The sequence below is a fragment of the Trichosurus vulpecula genome, chromosome 8 (assembly GCF_011100635.1).
Source record: "Trichosurus vulpecula isolate mTriVul1 chromosome 8, mTriVul1.pri, whole genome shotgun sequence".
Classification (NCBI taxonomy): domain Eukaryota; kingdom Metazoa; phylum Chordata; class Mammalia; order Diprotodontia; family Phalangeridae; genus Trichosurus; species Trichosurus vulpecula.
The window spans coordinates 201,837,425-201,856,399 of NC_050580.1; the positions used below are offsets into that span (position 1 = coordinate 201,837,425).

Sequence of the window (18,975 nt, forward strand, 5' to 3'; positions counted from 1 at the left end):
TAAAGGAAGGTAAGAAAGGAAGGAAGGAAGGAAAGAAAGAGAAAAAGAAAGGATCAAAGGAAGGAAGGAAGGAAGGAAAAGAGAGAAGGAGGGAGGGAGGTAAGAAGGAAGGAAGGAACAGAAATAAAGGAAGGAAGAAAAGAAGAAAGAAAGAAAAGGGCACAGGGATAGAGTTGCTTGAATAAAATCCAGTTCTAGAATGCTTCCATTTCATATGGTATAAGAGCAGCAATAGGCCCTCAAATGGGGCAATACCTAAGACTTTTTCTTGATGAAAGTAAACACAAGTTGACACAGGGTAAAGTACCAGGAAGGGTGCTGTCTGATCTCTCGTCTACTTCTGATATAAGACACTTTTACAAAATCATATTGGAGAACGTTTACTCATCAGTCAGGCAATCCTCTGGGATCACTGCTTTACTGCCGAAACAGAGATGTGTTTCAGAAAATAACATTTCAGGTCTGGAGAACAATCATTACAGGTTTAACCCATGAAATGACTTCGGAATCAGTTCTCTTTTGGGTTGCCCTCATCAACTGTTTTAAATGAACTTGTCAAACATCTTTTTTTCTAGGTAAGATAGCAAGCACTAGCTAAGGAGTGACCATGCATTACTTAAATAGTGATCTGAGTGTCTCAACTTTCTGTCATATCCACCCACTTTATTTAAAATAGTGTCAGTGATGGTGCAGGGCTGGTTGGAAGCAGATTGTATTAGAAGAGATCAACTATATAGTGAGAATTAAATGTAGTCAATTAAGTCCTGTCTGAAATATGGTTCAGTTTATTTCTAAACACCAGGTATCTTGCAAATCCATTGATTTTTTCTCTAAAGATTACAAATGTCAGTCATATATTGTGCATATTTTAGCATTGTTACCTAACATATGTAAAATAATCTTGTGATTTTAAAACTGTAATATTTAAATGAAAATAAACATAGGCCTATGATTGTTCATATTCCTCAAGTAAGAGTATCTTAGATGACATGTTTGCAAAATGGACTGGTCTGCTATATTAGAAAGACAGAAAATTTATCTAGTTTTAGCAAATGTCAAATCAGCAGCTATTGCTTTTAAGATTAATAAAAGATACAATGGTTTCTAGATAGCCTCTAAATAAAGATTACTATGAATGGAGAAGTGATTTACCAACAGTCACCACAATGATATTTCTTTAAAGGTTACAATCATCAGTTATTTAACTGAAACACTGCTGAGAATGCCTGGTCATTTCTTGAATAATGCATAATGTTCATTGTAGATTGGATCTGTATTATAACAATACAGATATTTCTAAAATAATGGAGAAAACTATCTGTTACCTTCCAATTGCTTAACATATCATTTCCATGAAGTAATTGACACAGGAAACATTACACACTGTCACCTAAGTGTTCCTTCTGCAAGCACAACTTGGAATAATCTATATACAATGGACATCACAAAATAAACTCATCAGCCTTCATAGACTTTCAAGAAAAGCTGTGATGACTATAGGGCAGGGTAAAGGACCTTTCTGAAATACTAAATTAAATGGATGAATTCCTATTAACAGCCTGGGACAAATTTAAATTTAAGCTTTGAAATTTAATTATTAACATGAATGGCTCACTGTATCTTAAAAGAAATAGTTATTTACATATACCACAACTAATATAGCATATATACAAATTTCCAGATGCCTTCAAATATCATAAAGGGATTGCTTGGATAGGAAGAAAATATAATGATTATCATTTTATTGTGGGTTTATGAACCATATTTCACAAGATGCTATAAATGTATATATACATACACATATATATATATTATACACACATATACACATATATGTATATCTCTCTGTGTATGTATATATATGCATATATGTATACACATACACACATGTTCATTTATCCATAGGAACTCTTTCAATGGTAGAAAATATAACTTAATAAGTGAAAGTCATTGTCTTTTGATGTTATTTCAAGAATGTTTCATTAGGATGAATTATAAGTTTACATTTTAAAAGAACTAGTAAAGTCATAAAATGTCTATATATTATACAGTAGGGGAAGTGCTAATGGGAAGTGCTCATATTACAACTGTCAACTTTTGAAGCCAAGAAAAATGGTGTAGAATCATTAAAGGTTTAAATCATTTAGAGGTTTAAACTTGATATTCTGTGCTCCATTACTTTATTTTTCTATCAAAATGTATGTGTATATAACCATACACACATACATACACACATATGTGTATGTGTATATATATGTATAAATGTATACATGTGTGTATATGTATGTGATATGCAATTAACATTTCAGATACTAATTGTCATCTCTTTCCATGCTCCTATCCCCAGGCCCCCATTCCAATTTTTTCAACTTCCATCATTTTCCACCATTCAGTAGAACACAAACGCCATGAGGGCAAAGCCCATTTCATTTTACCTTTGAACCCAGTGCCTAGTGCAGTGGCTCTATGAAGTGCAAAATAAAGTTTTGTTGCAAAGTTTATCAAATATAATCCACTTAGATTGCAGTGTTTTCATTCTTTGTCTCATACTCCTCATAATTAAATGATGTGTGAGTTGAAGTGACAAAAGGAATACCTCGGGGAATGGATTAACAACACATTTCTTGCCCGCAATGTGTTTAGAATCTCAAAGAATCTTTTCTCACAGCTCTATTATTTTTTTTATTTTGCAATAATCACCCTCTTCTTTAAATGTCTCTCTTCTTCTACTCTATATTTTCTATCTTCTACTTCATTCTTCTTTTTAAGTCATCCATCTCAATTTCTTTTCCTTATTGTCCAATTTTTTTAAATTCCCTTAGCATTTCACATTTCTAACCCTACTTCCTTTCTTTGCTTTTCTCTCTGACTCTCCTGAATTCTCCTCCAGCAGATTATATTTTTGGGAAAAAAGACAATAGCATTAAGCTCTCATGCTGGTACCTAATACTCAATAACAAAAAGAAAGTGTTCCACATGAATTTATAAGATTGCCTTCTATTTCACTCAATCCATAGTTATTAGTGACAAATGCAGTCAGGAGGCAAAAGCACAGGTTAATAATGTTTGTGTAGATACGTAGTTATTGTTCTTCTGGGCCAATCTAAGAAATTAGGTCATTGACTCCATTGGCTGCCTACTCATTGCATAGGGTCTGGTCAAGTAAAATATATTCATGATGCAGGAGGACACAGGCCAAAATAGCTGAGGCCTTCATTACAATGTGCAGAAGAATGGAAGAGGACTGACAAACTCAGTAAAATAAGAGGAAATGAAATTCTCATGATTCTACTACCTGACCATTTATGACAAGCATGAAATGAGAGTCACAGGTATGTGTGCGTACGGTTTAGATCATCCCTCCATTATGGGCCCTATGGATAAGTCCCAGCCTTAAGGTCTTCTTCAGCTCTAGTGGTATGTTGCTGCTGTTCAGTCGTTTCACTCATGTCCAACTCTTTGTGAGCCCATTTGGGGCTTTCTTGGCAAGGATATTGAAATAGTTTGCCATTTTCTTTTCCAGCTCACTACAGCGAGGCAACTGAGGAAAACAGGGTTAAGTGACTTCCTCAGGGTCACACAGCTAGTCAGTGTCTGAGGCTGCATTTGAGTTCAGGTCTTCCTGACTGCAGGACCAGCGCTCTATCCACTTGGCCACCGAGTTGCCCCCAAACATGCAAAGTGCTTTATAAAGCTTAATTTGTTGTTGTTTGTTGTTGAGCCATTTCCCACTGTGAGGTACCTGATCTCATGTTTTCTTGGCAAACATATTGGCGTGCTTTCCCATTTCCTTCTTAAGCTCATTTCACAGATGAGGAGACTGAGGCAAACAGGGTTAGGGTCACACTGCTAATAAGTGTCAAAGGACATATTTGAGCTCAGGAAAATGTCTTCCTGATTCCAAGCCCAGTGCTCTATCTACTAAGCCGCCTAGATGTAGTGGTATAATATTTGATTCATAACAACTTCAATCCCAGAGTCTCACTGTACTATATCTAGAAATTAGGTGAGCAAAAAGATCCATTTGTGTCACAAAGAAACCAAATCCCTGCAAAGGAAAATAATGTCTTTGCATAAAATACAAACTTTTTGGTCTGGATTTTAAGATCTTCCACAAAATGTCTCTGATTTTCCTTATTTCATACTACTCTCCTTCATGGATTCTACATTCCATGTAAATATGACTTTTGGATCTCTTTATTTCATACTTCTGTGTGTTTTGCACAAACCACTCCCTGGGTCTAGAATTAATATCTCCTCCCCTTTGCCTCTTAGAATTTTTAAGGCTTAACTCAGGTTCCACCTCCTCTGTGAACTCTTTTTTGATTTACCATCTATCCCTTTTCAGATCTCCTTGTGCTGCATTTATTTTTCTACATGCTCTGATTCCTAGTAGAATGGAAGCTTTATGGTTCTGCAACCCTAGCAGAGGTGCTTAGTAAATTGATGATAAGGATGACAACCACATCTCCATAAATAAAGTGTTCAGTTCAAGTGCCCACTATATTCATTGATCTTAGCTGATCCCTAGTTTGCTAAGAAAAGAAGGTATACAAAGATACAATATTAGAGGAAGTGGGAAAGTGAATCCAATATAAAAGTGTCTAGACTTAAAATTATTGTGGGGTTCTTTTAACAAGTGTGTGTGGGGAGAGAGAAAGAGAGAGAGAGGTGGAGAGAGAGAGGGAGAGAGGGAGAGAAGGAGAGGGAGGGAGAGGGAGAGGGAGAGACAGATGGATAGATGGATGGACGAATGGATGGATGGATGGATGTAGATATCACTCAGACCTTGATCATGAGAAACACAAAGATAATATCTGTTCAATGTCTTCTACTCGAGCTTTGAATGTCCTCCCACTTTAGAAGAAAATAACCTGTTACACCTTAAATTCTGGCTCTCCTTTTCTTTTAAACATAGGTAAACATAATCCATAAATACATGTCAATGTAAATATGTGAACAGACATAAACACACACAAGTTATCATACTTTACCAGGCTCCAAAATCCTGGTAAATGACCACTGCTTTCAATCTCAATCCTATATAAAAGATGACAGCTCGCCACTAGTACTTTTTTCCTCTAGCCATGAGGACAAGTGAAAGCTGCTTCAGCTGCCAACACCAATGTTGCTCAATAGTTAGCTGTCAAGAAGCAATCACACACATAACCAGAGACTCCCCCTCATCCCTCAGAGGTGGTTACCTGCAATTACCATCCACATGCCTGTCCTTAGGCCCAGTTCACCTGGCTTTCATGTGTCAGGTTAAGGAAGAGAGCAGACTACCAGCTACTAGAGATAGCCCTTTTGCCTAGATTATACTCTCTTAGAGATACAAGATCAGTAGCCAAAATATATGTTTATACTATGTGCATTTATAAACAAGCACATCCATATGGATATGCCCATTCACGTACATCCAAAAGCTTAAAATCACATTGCTCTGGTATCATTTGGTGCTCAAAATATATCACAAACTATGAGAACTTAACAGCAAAATTAAATAAAAGAGAAAATACTATCACTATGTGAAAGACTGAAGGAAGATTCAAAAATTAAATTTAAAAAACAATGAGAAATGCATCAAGGATTGGAAGGACATTTCTGAATGGCTATATATGTCAACCTTTAGGTTAACATAGTTTTAATACTTATAAATAAGGCCTTTAAACTAAAATTCAGGCATTTTTGTCATTCAATAAATTTATAAATCCAAAATGCCTATAAAAACCTCCTATTCTCATCTACTTGAACTTAGAGCTTCTCAGCTCCAATTCTCATATTAGCTCCTCCCCATCGATAAACATTTCCATACCCCACCCATCAGAATGATTTTACATGGATTAGCATAGCATATATTAAACACAAGAAAGACTTAAATACAATTCATTTCATATGCATTTCTCTGAAACCTTATAAAAGTGATAGATTACTTAGACTGACAGTTTTTGAAAATAAAATAGAAATAGAAGAAGAGGTTTATTTCACCTTCACATGGTGTCTTTCTCATGCAGACCTCAGATTTCCACATTTGTATCCCTTTAAAGGATTTGATATGCAGGAAAAGAAGAAAGGATGATGGTAAACATTTCAATAGAGAGATTATCATAGACTACCATATTCCAGACAGAAAAAAAAATACCCTAAATCATACCTTTTACTGAAGTATTGGGTGGAGGTCCTTCCATTCTCAAGTTCCATGGAGGATCTCCCTGATTTGCAAAGTCCCTCATTTTCAGATAGCTAATTGTAAGTCGGATGATGGATGCCTTGTCAAGTTGGCTGGTGATAGCTGCAGGAAGTGGCAGCAACTTAGCCAATTCATAGAACTCAAAATTCTCCTTTCCCCGACGGGAACGAGCAGCATCTCGGGACTTTTCCTTTCTCAAGGCTTGTAAACTGCAACCAGATAGAAATGGACACTAGTGGTTAGTAACCCTAGAACTATCTCTCATTTAGAAACAACTTGCTTCCTGATTTCAATATTTCTTCAATAACATTCATAAATGTCTTTCTCAGATGCTCAGGACATAGCAAGATTAGTTTCACAAAAATTCCTGTTTATATATTCACTATGACCATTCCATGATGCTTTAATAGCTAAGCGAGGGAAATAACTGACACTGTTTTTGTTTACAAGGTTTTTACATATTCCATTTATTGTTACATATACATACACATATATCCATAGTTTGTATACGATTTGGCTGATGTTAATCAACTCTCAGCTAATTAGGAGATTGTGCCTGCTTTGACACTTCTGTTCTCAACTTAATGAATTGTTCATTGAACTGTCTTCATTACATGCTTTCATTGAAGGAGAAAAGGGGAAAGGAAAAATAGAATAGGAGAAGGAAAAGATTGGCCTGGCAGTATTCAGGGAGTTGGAACTTACTCAACTTTTTACATGGCAGTACTCTATAAAAATGTTCACAGTGGAAACAAAATGTTTTCACAACTCTGTCAATTTTAAAGTATATCTCACTGTAGATGCCAAAAACGAGTTTGGCTGAACATTTATAGAATTAAGTAATTCCATAGCTGCTACAGGCAGATAGATACTAGACTAATGGAAGTTTCTAAATACAGAATCCAATTTTGTTTTTACATAATTATTTTTAAAATTCCAAATTATCTAACTAACGTCCCTCATCTGAACTAGTCATATTAAATGTTTTAATTTTCAGGGCAACATTTTAATTTGACAATTACTTTTCCTTTGAAATTGTGTCCGTTGAAGAAGCATATGTTATCTCCCAAGAAAACAAAAATGTAAGGCTTGTTAAGTAACTTATTGTCCAGAGGTTGAATTAACCAGCATATATGGAGAAGCACTGATTTTTATTTCTACATATCAGAATTAAGTAAATAAAGTCATTAATGGCTTTAAAAATCTTGCTCTTAAAATAAGGGTAGGTTCAGTTACCAGAGTTCAGACTAAATACTCAGAACAGAAGAATCATTCAGTTCCCATTTTTATTCATTATAAAACTTGTCATTTGGACTAATTTAAAAAAAAATCACCAGGGTTCTTTTGTCATTTTTATTCAGCTACAGTGAGAAAGAGGGCATAGGCATAATAAAAAAGGTGAATTGTAACACTGTTTATAGTGTTAATGTGGTAATACTTACATTAAAAATAAAATTAGAGGGTCAGGGGGATGGTTAGAAGATGCAATTTTCATTTTAAAAAATAAGATCAGTGTGGTGGTACACTGAGTTTTGTATGTTTCATGAGGGCTGCCTGGCATCTTCGCATTTCATCAATGTAAAATGGTCACTTTTTAAGTGCCAAGTATTAATTTAAAAAATAAAATGCTTCTTTTACAGGGAGGAAGAGTTGTTAAAGGATTTTTAAAACTTAATTGCAAAATTAGTCTCCATGTGCTATAACTTCATTCGAGGTACTCAAATGACTATATACTATAGATACTATATATAGTCATTTGAGTATATACGTGTGGGTGAGTACATATATGCATATGTGTATGTATTTATATATAAACATAAATACATGGATGTATATACATGTGTATGTATGGATATGTATGTATATATACATACCTATTAAACATTACTCAATTGTCCCAGTAAAAATATTTTTGCCCTTATCTTTATTAATCAGTTGAAACAAAAAAAAATCCTACCTTGGCCATAAAGTCTGTGCCAGATTTATTATGACTACATGGCACAAGATCAAAAGAGAAAAACCATAAGAACTCTGAGCTCTAGGGAGGTTAACAGACATAACCGTAGGTACTTATGAAAATGATAAAGTAGAAATTCTCACTAGCATCTCCTAATGATTAACCAGTGAGTTCCCTCTTAGCTCACATTTCCCTTCTTCTGTCCTACACAAAATATCTAGAATATTTACTTTTCATATTCCTATTTCTTCCCTATTGTCACTATGTGACCCTACTGGAGTGAGCAATCTTCTTGGCCATAATCTTATTTAGACAGGGTTTTCATGACTCCCATATCACATAATTATGCAGGGAATATAGGGTCCAGCTGACTCTCAAAATGATAGCAAGGTATTTATAATAAATAGTGATTAGTTTTGAGGGCAATAGCAATAAAAGATGACCAAAGAGACATACATGTTGTTGAGACAGAGATCTAATAGCAGAAGTCGACCACAATGCCATAGCTTGGCGAATAATATATTGACCACTTTTATGAAGTAGGACCTGATTTTTCAAGCAGTGCCCTATTAAGATTGAGGAATGCATTAATAACTAAAACTGTCTCTGCCTTTGTAGACTTTGTCATCAAGAAAATGTGTTATCAGCTGTAGAGCACTTAAAATAAATTTGAAAATTTAGATGAGTTGTAACAGTGCCTATTTCTGTTACTAGAAACATTACAGTGCTTTGCAGCCACAATAAGTTCTTTTCTAGATTCCATCTTTGCCTCTACTAACTTCAATCCACTTATGTCCTAAATGACACTGAAAACTATTCCTCAATTTTAGGCAAGTAGAAAACTATTTAATTCATCACAGAATATCAACAACATCTCCCCATGAAAACTATCAGAAGAAGTCATAAATCAACTTGAAAAAAGACCTGATAAAATTCTGGTGTTTTCCATAATGACCATGGACACAACACCTTACACGTTACTCTGTATTATCCACAGTATTCATTGTGTGCCACCTATGTGCACAAAATTGCCCTGAAGTATCTAAGAGGAATGTAAGTTGGACAATGTGGAAGGAGGGTGCTATCTGCATCCAGAGAAAGAACTGATAAATAGAAGTATATATAGAATTATTTTACATATATATAGGAAAAAGGAAAAAAAATTATATGATAACTTTATTATATATTTAAAAGGTAAGTTCATGTGCAAGCTTGTTTTATTTCATAAATTAAAAATTTATTCAATCCACTTATGGTCCAGGATAAGAAGGTCTAGACACAGGTTTGAATGAACCTAGGAACTCTCAGAAGCAGAAGAGAGGTTGTAGAACATCCCAGGAATGGTATCAAATGAAAAAATGACAAAAATATTTAGAAAACAGTTATTTTTAGACAATAAAAGTAGAAATATCCTGAAGGCATGCTTTACTATGTCACTAATTCAATTTATTTCAATTCAAGAAACAATTGCTAACATATTGCTATGTTGACTATATTGGGCTATATCTAGACAAAAATGAAAAATGACACAACTAACAGCTAATTTCTGACCCTGAAAAGGTTACAGTTGACTAAAGGGGGTGTAATATATACATAGTTAAACTGATCAAAAGAAGGGTGTAAACCAACAAAGGAAAAATCCTGACAATGAGGTATTAGGAAATTTGGAGTAGAAGAGAACACTTTTGACTGGGGGAATCATGAAAGTCTTCATAGAATAAAAAGAAGCAGAGCAAAACCTTCACAAGTAACAAATCTGGTACTGAAAAGGACCTTAGAGGCAATCTAGCTCAATGCATTCATTTAGAAGATGAGGAAATGGAATCACAGACAAGTTAAATGACTGCGAAGATTATACAGTAGTAAAAGGCAGAGGAAGAATTTGAATGCAGATCTATTTGCTTGAAATCAATCACTCTTTCTGCTACACATTCCTTGCTACCTTTCAGGAAGAAAAGAATTTTAATAGCCAGATAAGAGGAGGAAGTGCATTCCAGACATGCACTTGGCATGCATTAATGTACAGAGGAGAAAGTAGGCAAGAGACAATAGAAAGAGATCACAAAATAGATTGTGATGAGCCATATATTCCAGGTTTGAGAATTTACATCTTAAGCCACAGTAAATAATTACTAAGGGATTTTGAGTAGGGAAGGGTCATAATCAGATCTATGAATTATATTAAGAATTGAATCTTTGGTGGACAAAAAGAGGCTAGCTGGATGACTATTATAATAATTGGTGTGAAAAGTTATGAAAGCCTGGATTAGAATCTTGACTGTGTGGGTGGAAAGAAGGCGATGGATTCAAGAGATACTGTGATGCTAGAATAAAAAATTGTGGTATCGTAGAAAATAAGTGCATATTGATTAGGGATCATTTAAATCATTTTATTTGTATCCCCAGGACCTTGCACAGGGCCTGGAACATAGTAGGTGCTTAATAAATGTTGAATGGTTGTCAGAAATGTGGAAGTTTGTGATGTATTGAATTTGAAATATAGATGAAACATCAAGGTAGAGATCGAAAGGAGATTGAGATTTAGCCCTATATTTTAAAGAAGAGATTAGGACTTGAGATAGAGTTTTGATGGGGCAGCTAGTTGGGGCAGTGAGTAGAGCATTGGCCCTGGAGTCAGGAGGACCCGTGTTCAAATCCAACCTCAGACACTTGACACACTTACTAGCTGCATGACCTTGGGCAAGTCACTTAACCCCAATTGCCCTGCCTTCCCCCCTCAAAAATAGAGATATAGTTTTGACTATCATCTATGTAAAAGTGCAGACTGAACCCATGAGAGTAGTTGAGATCATGAAAGGAAAGAGAAAAGGGAAAAGGATAGTCTTGGGGGACATGTTAATGGGTGGGATGAAGACAAACCTTTCCTGGCTAGTGGAGAGATGGAAAATGAGTAGACAGACAGCTAGGAGAAAATCATGAGTGAGGAACCAAGGAACCAAAGAAGGATGGAGTATAAAAGAGAAGGAGATAGTCAATTGTTAATAATTATCTCCTTGCTTACTGAAATAGTTTCTTCTCATCCTTCTGTTAAATGTGACATTGTTCATTGTCTTGATGAAACTCTTCCTCCTGAGACTCTCCTCTTTTGGTTTATGAGTTGTTCACTTGATGGTAACTGATAATTTTATCTCTATGTGTTTCTTCTTCCTTCAGTTCCTCTTACCATAAAACTCCTTTCTCATCAACATTTTTATGAAAACTCATTCCTCAAAAAATTTCAACTCTCGCCTCTAAGAAGATGATTTCCAAGGCTATCATTACAGGTCGGTTCCTTTCTTTGTCCCATCTCTCCAAGGTATAACTAAACTCTATCTTCAATCATATATTCTAACAATACTTGAAACTTAACATGTTGACATTGACCTTATTTTCTTCACTCAAAAAATTGTCTCCTATCTTTTGACAATCATTTTTATATAGACAGTGCCTTAATAGTCCTAGTTATTTTTTTTGGCTTTCTCCCTCCTTCAACTCTTTGTTCCTCTTAAAATCTCCATCCCTTCTCTCTATTTCTTCAGTAACTTCCCTAGTTCTAGACCTCATCATTTCATGCCTGGATAACTGTTGCAATCTGTTGTGCACATGGTTGCTATTTTTCTAGAACTTTGATTTTATTGACGTGGGTAGTTCCTAATGAAGGGATTGACTCTATTAAAGCACATCTCTAAATTATTGTCATAAAGAGTTGTCCAGTCTAGAGTCACAGCCAGTGCCAAATGCAGGACTTGAATCCAGGTTCTCCTGGTTCCAATTTCAATTCTCTATCCACTACTCTGCCTCTCACTGTCAAGTTAATCTTATTTGAATATTATTTTCGTTTTTATTACCCCATCCTAGTTAAAAATATTAAGGTGATTTCTCCTATTATCTACAAGATCAGAACTAAACCTTTCATGTCGAGTATTCAAAGCATTCTCAAATGACCTTCTTATATCCAGCCAAATTAATCCCTTCTTTTTCCCCAAAATATTTCACCCTGCTTTGTTTCCCTGCTATCCCTTCTGATGATAGTGTCTTTGTAGCAAAAATGCCCTCCCCCTCAAAGTTCCTGATAGAATTGAGGTCATTATAGTCTTGCTTGGTCTAGAAGAAAATTTAACCGTAATTAAGACATAGAAATGTTAATAGCTATGCTAATGCTGACTGAGAAGAAAATCTTTACTGAAAGCCAAAAGCCTGTAGATTGTAGATCCTGGAAAGAGAAGAGTATGTTGATTCCTTTTGAGACATTAAGATCCTGGAGACCAATATGGAGTGATTTAGAAAAACTTGTAGCCATTAAATAATAAAGTAACTGGGAAGTCCAATTTTTTGGACAACAGAATTTGAAGATGGAAGGTATTCCTATATACAGAAGAAAAAAATACCTACCTCAAAACCTTACATATAATTATACTGAAACTATTGAGGAAAATACAAAGCAAAATGCCCCCAAATTATCCAAAATGTAGAATATAACATCTTTTGTCCCTAAAATCACTGGATATTTAAGGAAATCTCCTACAAAGGGTGACATTTCTGATTAGGATTTGAAGGGCAATTCAGGGGAAATGAGAAAAGTGTTATGGGATGAGAATAAAGGTGGGGATAGTTAAAAAAAAATTCTGTAGGTAGAGTCCAGAGAACATTAGAGAATCAAGGTGGCTATGAGGATAGGAGTTTCCATGTGGAGGCAGCGAATGAATCTGGGGATTCCAGCTCCAGAAAATAAGGGACCACAAAGATAAAGTTTAGCTTGGGCTAGGGACAGACGTGAGATAAACCAGCCAGAAAAGAAGGTTATATCAAGGGCCCACACAGGGAAAAAGTCGGCTAATTGGAAGGGTGTTGTAAGAGAGAGTTGGGAAGACGATATTTCCAACTTATTCCAAACTAATAGAGTAATTTGAACCTGTGACCCATATTTTAATTAACTCAATCTGCAAGTAGTTTTACCTTCAAGACTTCTGCATGCTGTAGTAAAAGTAACTGTATACTTTAAAACTGATGATCCTACATGTAGCATTGCATTGAATAAGGTAAAATAAAAGGGTCATAGTCTGCATACAGTAACTAGCCACCTTCTATTTCTACTAAAGAAAAAAAACAAGAAATTTTTCTTTAATTGAAGAATAACAGATTTTTGTTTGATATAAAATGGAATTTTTGTTTCTGCTAGACTAGGTTGTGTCACTATAGAAGATTGTGAAATTTTATCTGGTGAGATATAAAAATGAAGAAAAATATTCTCATCACTCAGAGACTAGATAAAGAACTATTTGAAATAACAGGAATGGGCTAGATGATCTTTCAATGTCCTTCCAAACTTTTCACCATATAATTAGACAGTCATCAAATATGTGGGGACTTTTAAGGGTAGGAATGGAGGGGAATCCAAATCCAGCACCATGGAGAGATCACTGATCTTTGTGGAAGTGCCAAAGGACATACAGGTTGTGGTTATGACCATTTTACCACTATGCATAGTCACAAGGCAAATGCATATATACTGAGTGGACATAGTCCATTGGGTAGAATGCTGGGCTTATAGTGAGAAAGATCTAGGTTCAAATTCCACCTCACACACTAGTGGTTTGGTCCTTAGCAAGTGACTTAATTTCCCTGCGTCTGTTACCTCATATACAAAAATGAGGAGCCTAGATTCAATGACCTCCAAGGCTCTACATCTATGGTCCAACGAATTTAAAATAAAGTACTTTGTAAAATAATAAAAAATACTAATGAAAATAGCTAAGACAGAAAGACCATCACAACACCGAGAAAATGAAATCAACCCTCCTAGGATGATTAATGTGGCAGATGGCATACCAAGTAATCATAGAGTGAAAAAGGATTTTTTTTTAAAAATATTTTGGAAATCATAGCTTTTACAAGAAGCTATCTTGAAACTTTTGGTAAAAGATTTTATTTTTTAAATTGTGGTAAATATTTCCTTGTTGTAGACAGAACGAATCTACAGAAAGCCTGGAAATTGATCATTTTTGCTCTTTGCGAGGATTATGAAGATAATACATCTAGAGCTCCTCAAGAAGAAGAGAAGAGTAAGAACAGCAGAATCAATGACAACAGGGTAAAGATCATTTGACCTTCTGCCCCACCCACTCCCAGAACCTCTTTCCAATTTCTCTTCATACCCTACTTGTTTTTTAACCTTAGCCGAAGTCTTACTCTAAGGCACCGGTATGGCATGGAGGTAATCCTAAAGGACACGGCAGAATGGTAAAAAATCTGGAAGCTCTAACCAATCTAGAAAGGTTTCTAGCATGGGCCTAGCACTGAAATATATGTGTATTTGTCTTCTGAGGACTAACCTAATTGTGCAAAAATACATCATCAGTTTTATGGCCACTGCATGATGAATTTTTAAGCCAGAGCAATTAATGAAACATAGCTGGAGTTTTGATCAGTGCTGGTGAAGGGATCATTCACAAGAAGAAATCAAAGCTTTTATAAAAGTACAAAAGTATCCTTACTTTTTATTTCTGTTTAACTCATTTTCTCACAGTGCTATCTACTAAATCCCCCACACTCACGAGAACCCATGACCCAAAGCTGATTCTGTTGACAATTATAAACTTTCAAGGTACTATGTGATCACAGGATAAGTTAAGACTTTTGATTTCATCAGCATGGAAACTCCCTGTACCAATGTTGATTGGCAACTTCTTTGCAATATATGACCTTAAAAGGTTGTCCAGGGTACTGAGAAGTTAAGTAACTTAACCAAAGGGTCATGCAAGCAATACGTCTCAGAGGATGGATGTGTTTATAAGCCCAGGTTTTCTTAACTCCAAGGTTAGCATTCTATTCATTATATGACACTGCCTCTCTACTAGGAGATCATAACAGTAGTGAAAACCAGTCTTTGTAGCAGAGGAAAGTAGGTCGTGTTTTCTTCCAAAATGGGGAGAAGGAAGAGTAGGGCCAATAGCGTCTTTAAATTTTACTTTTTTAAAAAGTACTTCTAAGGATCCAGACAGGTAAGATTTTATGGATTTTTTGTACTTGTTTTGCTTAGGAGAACCCAGCACTACAGACTTCCACTATTTATCAATTAATCTGGCATCCAGCCTCAAAGGAAGAAGGTCGACCTGTATTAAAAATGCAGCCATCAAAAATTCATCAAAGGCTTCAGCATTTTAACTCACGAACCTTTGAACACCTGCATACTTGTCAGATCTCTGCTTATAGTTAACAGTGAGATCTATAGTTACTACAGTACCTACATTTGCCCTGACATGAGCTGCATGAGGAGTCTTCCAGGGAAAGTACAGTAAGGATTCCACAAAGCAACATTTACCCTTTCCTCATTACCTTCAACACAATAGACCACCACATACTGACACCACCCAAAGTTCAAAGTCAATCAAAGCAGCTCTTCTGCAGTGGAGAAAAAATACATAAAGGGGCCTTTATTTGCCCAATTATAAACATCACAAAGTTATCAAGAAATACATGTAAAACTATCTCTGGAAGGATCGTACACAGTATAGCCTACAAATTGAAGCTCTTTAATGCTCTCCATGAAAGAAAAAAAAAGTAATGATTTCAGAACCTTTTCTATAATGTGTGAGGAAAGCTGCACAGTCTATGCTAGAAGTTAAAACGAGAACAAACCTTCAAGTTCAAGGTAAGAACTCTCCTGCTTAACTAATGCACTGCTCATAGCTGTCATCATTAATTTATGTTAGCCTCTGTAAACATCAAGAGTATAATAGGCCAATTTCACAACTAAATATAGATGCACATTTTGCCCTTATATAAATGGCAGATTGCTGCTGTAGATCATCACTGCGGCAAGACGTCAGTAAAGATGCACCGTTTGATGGTCTGATGCTCACACAATATATAAAACCAGTTGTAATGGTTGTTTGGAAGCAAAGTGTAACATAGCAGCAAAATTTCATTTGTTCCACAAACTCAGGATATATTAAGCTTGGCTGACAAAGACTATTGGATGTGCTAAATCAGTTTGACCTTCATTCTTGCTTTATTTTTCTCATTTAACATGTGAAATGACCATTATTTTTCCCCATGTAGGAAAATATCATGAAATTCGTTGCCACCCCTCCGAAAAAATTCTAACATGTAGCAAAACGGATCTTTGCAGTTGATAATGTTTTAGTCATTACCATAATCGCGGGGTATCCTTGCTAATTTAAAGTAATGTACACACTAACATACGGATTCTGATAGGATGATCATGACTCACATTTGACTTTTTGTAGAACAGATCAGAAAGTAATTAAAACCATTCAACTAAGTTCTTTGTCTCCTTGTCAGAAAACGCTTTGTGTACGTTTGAACTCCATCATTAAATTAATTGTCTTTTAACCAATGAGCATTTTTATTTGAACACTTTAAGTAACAAGATTTACTTTTAGAATGAGTCATTAGAATAGTAATAATAGGAAGCTGCCACATTTTTTTCAGTATGACTAATTTCACTGCTTCACAATCCTTTTCAACTAATGTTCACCTTGATTCAAATAACGATTACCTGGGCCTTTGTGAGACCCAAACTATTAATCGTCCCTTTTGCCTTCTGCCAGAATTCTCACCCTGAATCAAAGCGTTTTGTTCTTATTTTTTCCTCTACAACTTTAAAGTATGCAACTGGCAAATTCACGATAATGGAGAAACTGCGGCTTTACCAAGCAATTTTGCCGTACCCAATAAACAGCACTTTACCTTGGAGCAACTTGTATATTTCACACCTTAAATTTCTATTTACCAAATCAGCTAATCACTTCACAATTGAACTTCTCAGAACAAAAAATTATCAATTAAAGTGGTTGAAACTCCTGCAAATTATCATTTAGGAATGAAGTAATTGCTTTCATCAGGGCAGAAAAGCCCGCCAGAACAGAAATGTCACTTTAGATTAGTGTTCTCACTCCTGAAGCTATGGATGACACAGCTGATATAAGACTAAATGCCAAGACCAATCAATTGCTTTTGTGGCTCGGCTCGGAGCTGCTGTAAAAGGGGCCATTTTCTAGGATCTACTCTTCATTATAGTAAATGCTATCTCCTTGGTAACATAATTCCATTTCTCATAAATTCTGTCTGAGAGCATTGTCCTAACAATGGATGTTTGTGGAAAAGAGTGCTGTTGGTTTAATGCACAGAATTTAGTGTGAACGGCTGTCAAACTGCTATACTTTACTTGTTCTTAAACATAAATTGAAGTCTTATACATTAAAAAAAAGAAACCTTGGTTAGAAATAAATGTTCTGAACAAATGTAAGATATTGTACTTAAAGGTTTTTGTGCCACTGGCTTAGAATTCAGACTCTTTGGGAATGTGGATGTTGTGCCTCTAAGAGGCTTCCTGGGCTTTGCACCTATCAGTTCAAACCAGAGGCTGGATAAACACTTCCCTTACCCTCTCAGCAACAGAGTTTGCAAATGCAAAATTGCAGAGCCAAATTCAGACTCATTAGGACACAGCATGCTATTTGTGAGTAGCCACAACTGTGTGAGTTAGGGGAAAAAATGTTCTTTGAGCCCAGCCCTTCCTGGAAAGCATCCAGATCTTAATTTGTATTGTTCATCTCCCAGAAGTTTCGAGAAGCTGGGTTATGGGCTCCAATTAAAAGGAAATTGAAGGAGCTAATCTAGTAAATGAGTGACAGTTCTATGTACTGCTCTCTTCAGGGCTGAGGTTTAGAAAGAAAATCAGGATTACCAGTTTTTGCCCAACATGGGGCAGTTTCCCATTCTGGTAAGCACATGGTTGTGAAAATAGCATAAGTCATAAGTACACACTAAGAGGAAAATCTATTGCTAAGTATTTAAGAGTCACAACATCTCTACTTGAAATGGAAAGCTAAGTTGAACACTAAATGACTGAAGAACTTTCTATCCATTACCTAAAAGTTAGTCTAGAGAATTTCCCCCATATCAAAAAATTTAACAGGGCCCCTTGTTGGGGTGTGTTGTCTCCAAGAAGACTGAGTTTGCTCCATATGGGTCAGGAGAAAGTGCCCCACTACACTGTTAGTTGTCATCTCTAGTTTCAAGAACTTAAGGATTCTCTCTCTCTCTCTCTCTCTCTCTCTCTCTCTCTCTCTCTCTCTCTCTCTCTCTCTCTCTCTCACACACACACACACACTCTCTCTCTCTCTCTCTCTCTCTCTCTCTCTCTCTCTCTCTCTCTCTCTTCCCCCAACCTCTGGCCGTCTCTCAGATCATAGCTTTGCCTCTTACTGCACCACAGCCATAAGAGCTGAGCTCTTTCAACCCCTTTCTTACACATCTCAGAAATTCTCTATGTCTTCACCTTCATTCCTTGCCTCCAGTCTTCCCCTCACCAAGGCTGTATCCATTACCTGTACCGTTGCTTCCATTCTGTCCTATTCCAAGATCCTGTTGCATTAATAATGTCTCTTTCTATGTGCAATCTCTACCTTTTCTTTCCCTACCCAGGACTATGATATTCTACTTTTAAAGTTCTTCCTTTATTTAATGTTGCTATAATCTCAAATTGTTTTCCTATCTGTTTTTTCCCTTAACCATCCCTACTTCTTAAAGGACTGTCAGTTTATTATTCCAACTTCTCATCACTCAATTGCTTCTAAGGATATCTCATATGAGTTCTACCCATACCGCTTTTCTAAGGTCACCAACATCCTTCTTATTTCAACAACTTTTTCTCAGTCCTTAGTCCTCATTCTTCTTGGCCTCTCTAAAGCACGTGACATTGCTGTCCACCACCTTCTGAATACAGCCTCCAAATCTGACTTCCTCCCATCTCACTTACCTGTCTGTCTCCAGTTTCTCTTCTTACTTTTGCTATGCATTC

At 35.9% G+C, this 18,975-nt stretch overlaps 1 protein-coding gene across 1 annotated transcript in view; it reads right to left on the minus strand.

Annotated features, from left to right (window-relative positions):
- NPAS3 (neuronal PAS domain protein 3) overlaps positions 1–18,975 on the minus strand; it is a 1,100,928-nt gene that overhangs the window by 750,911 nt on the left and 331,042 nt on the right. The window contains exon 3 of the mRNA XM_036769637.1: positions 6,155–6,399. Within this exon, the coding sequence (XP_036625532.1) occupies positions 6,155–6,399 (245 nt within the window). The remainder of the gene's footprint in view (positions 1–6,154; positions 6,400–18,975) is intronic.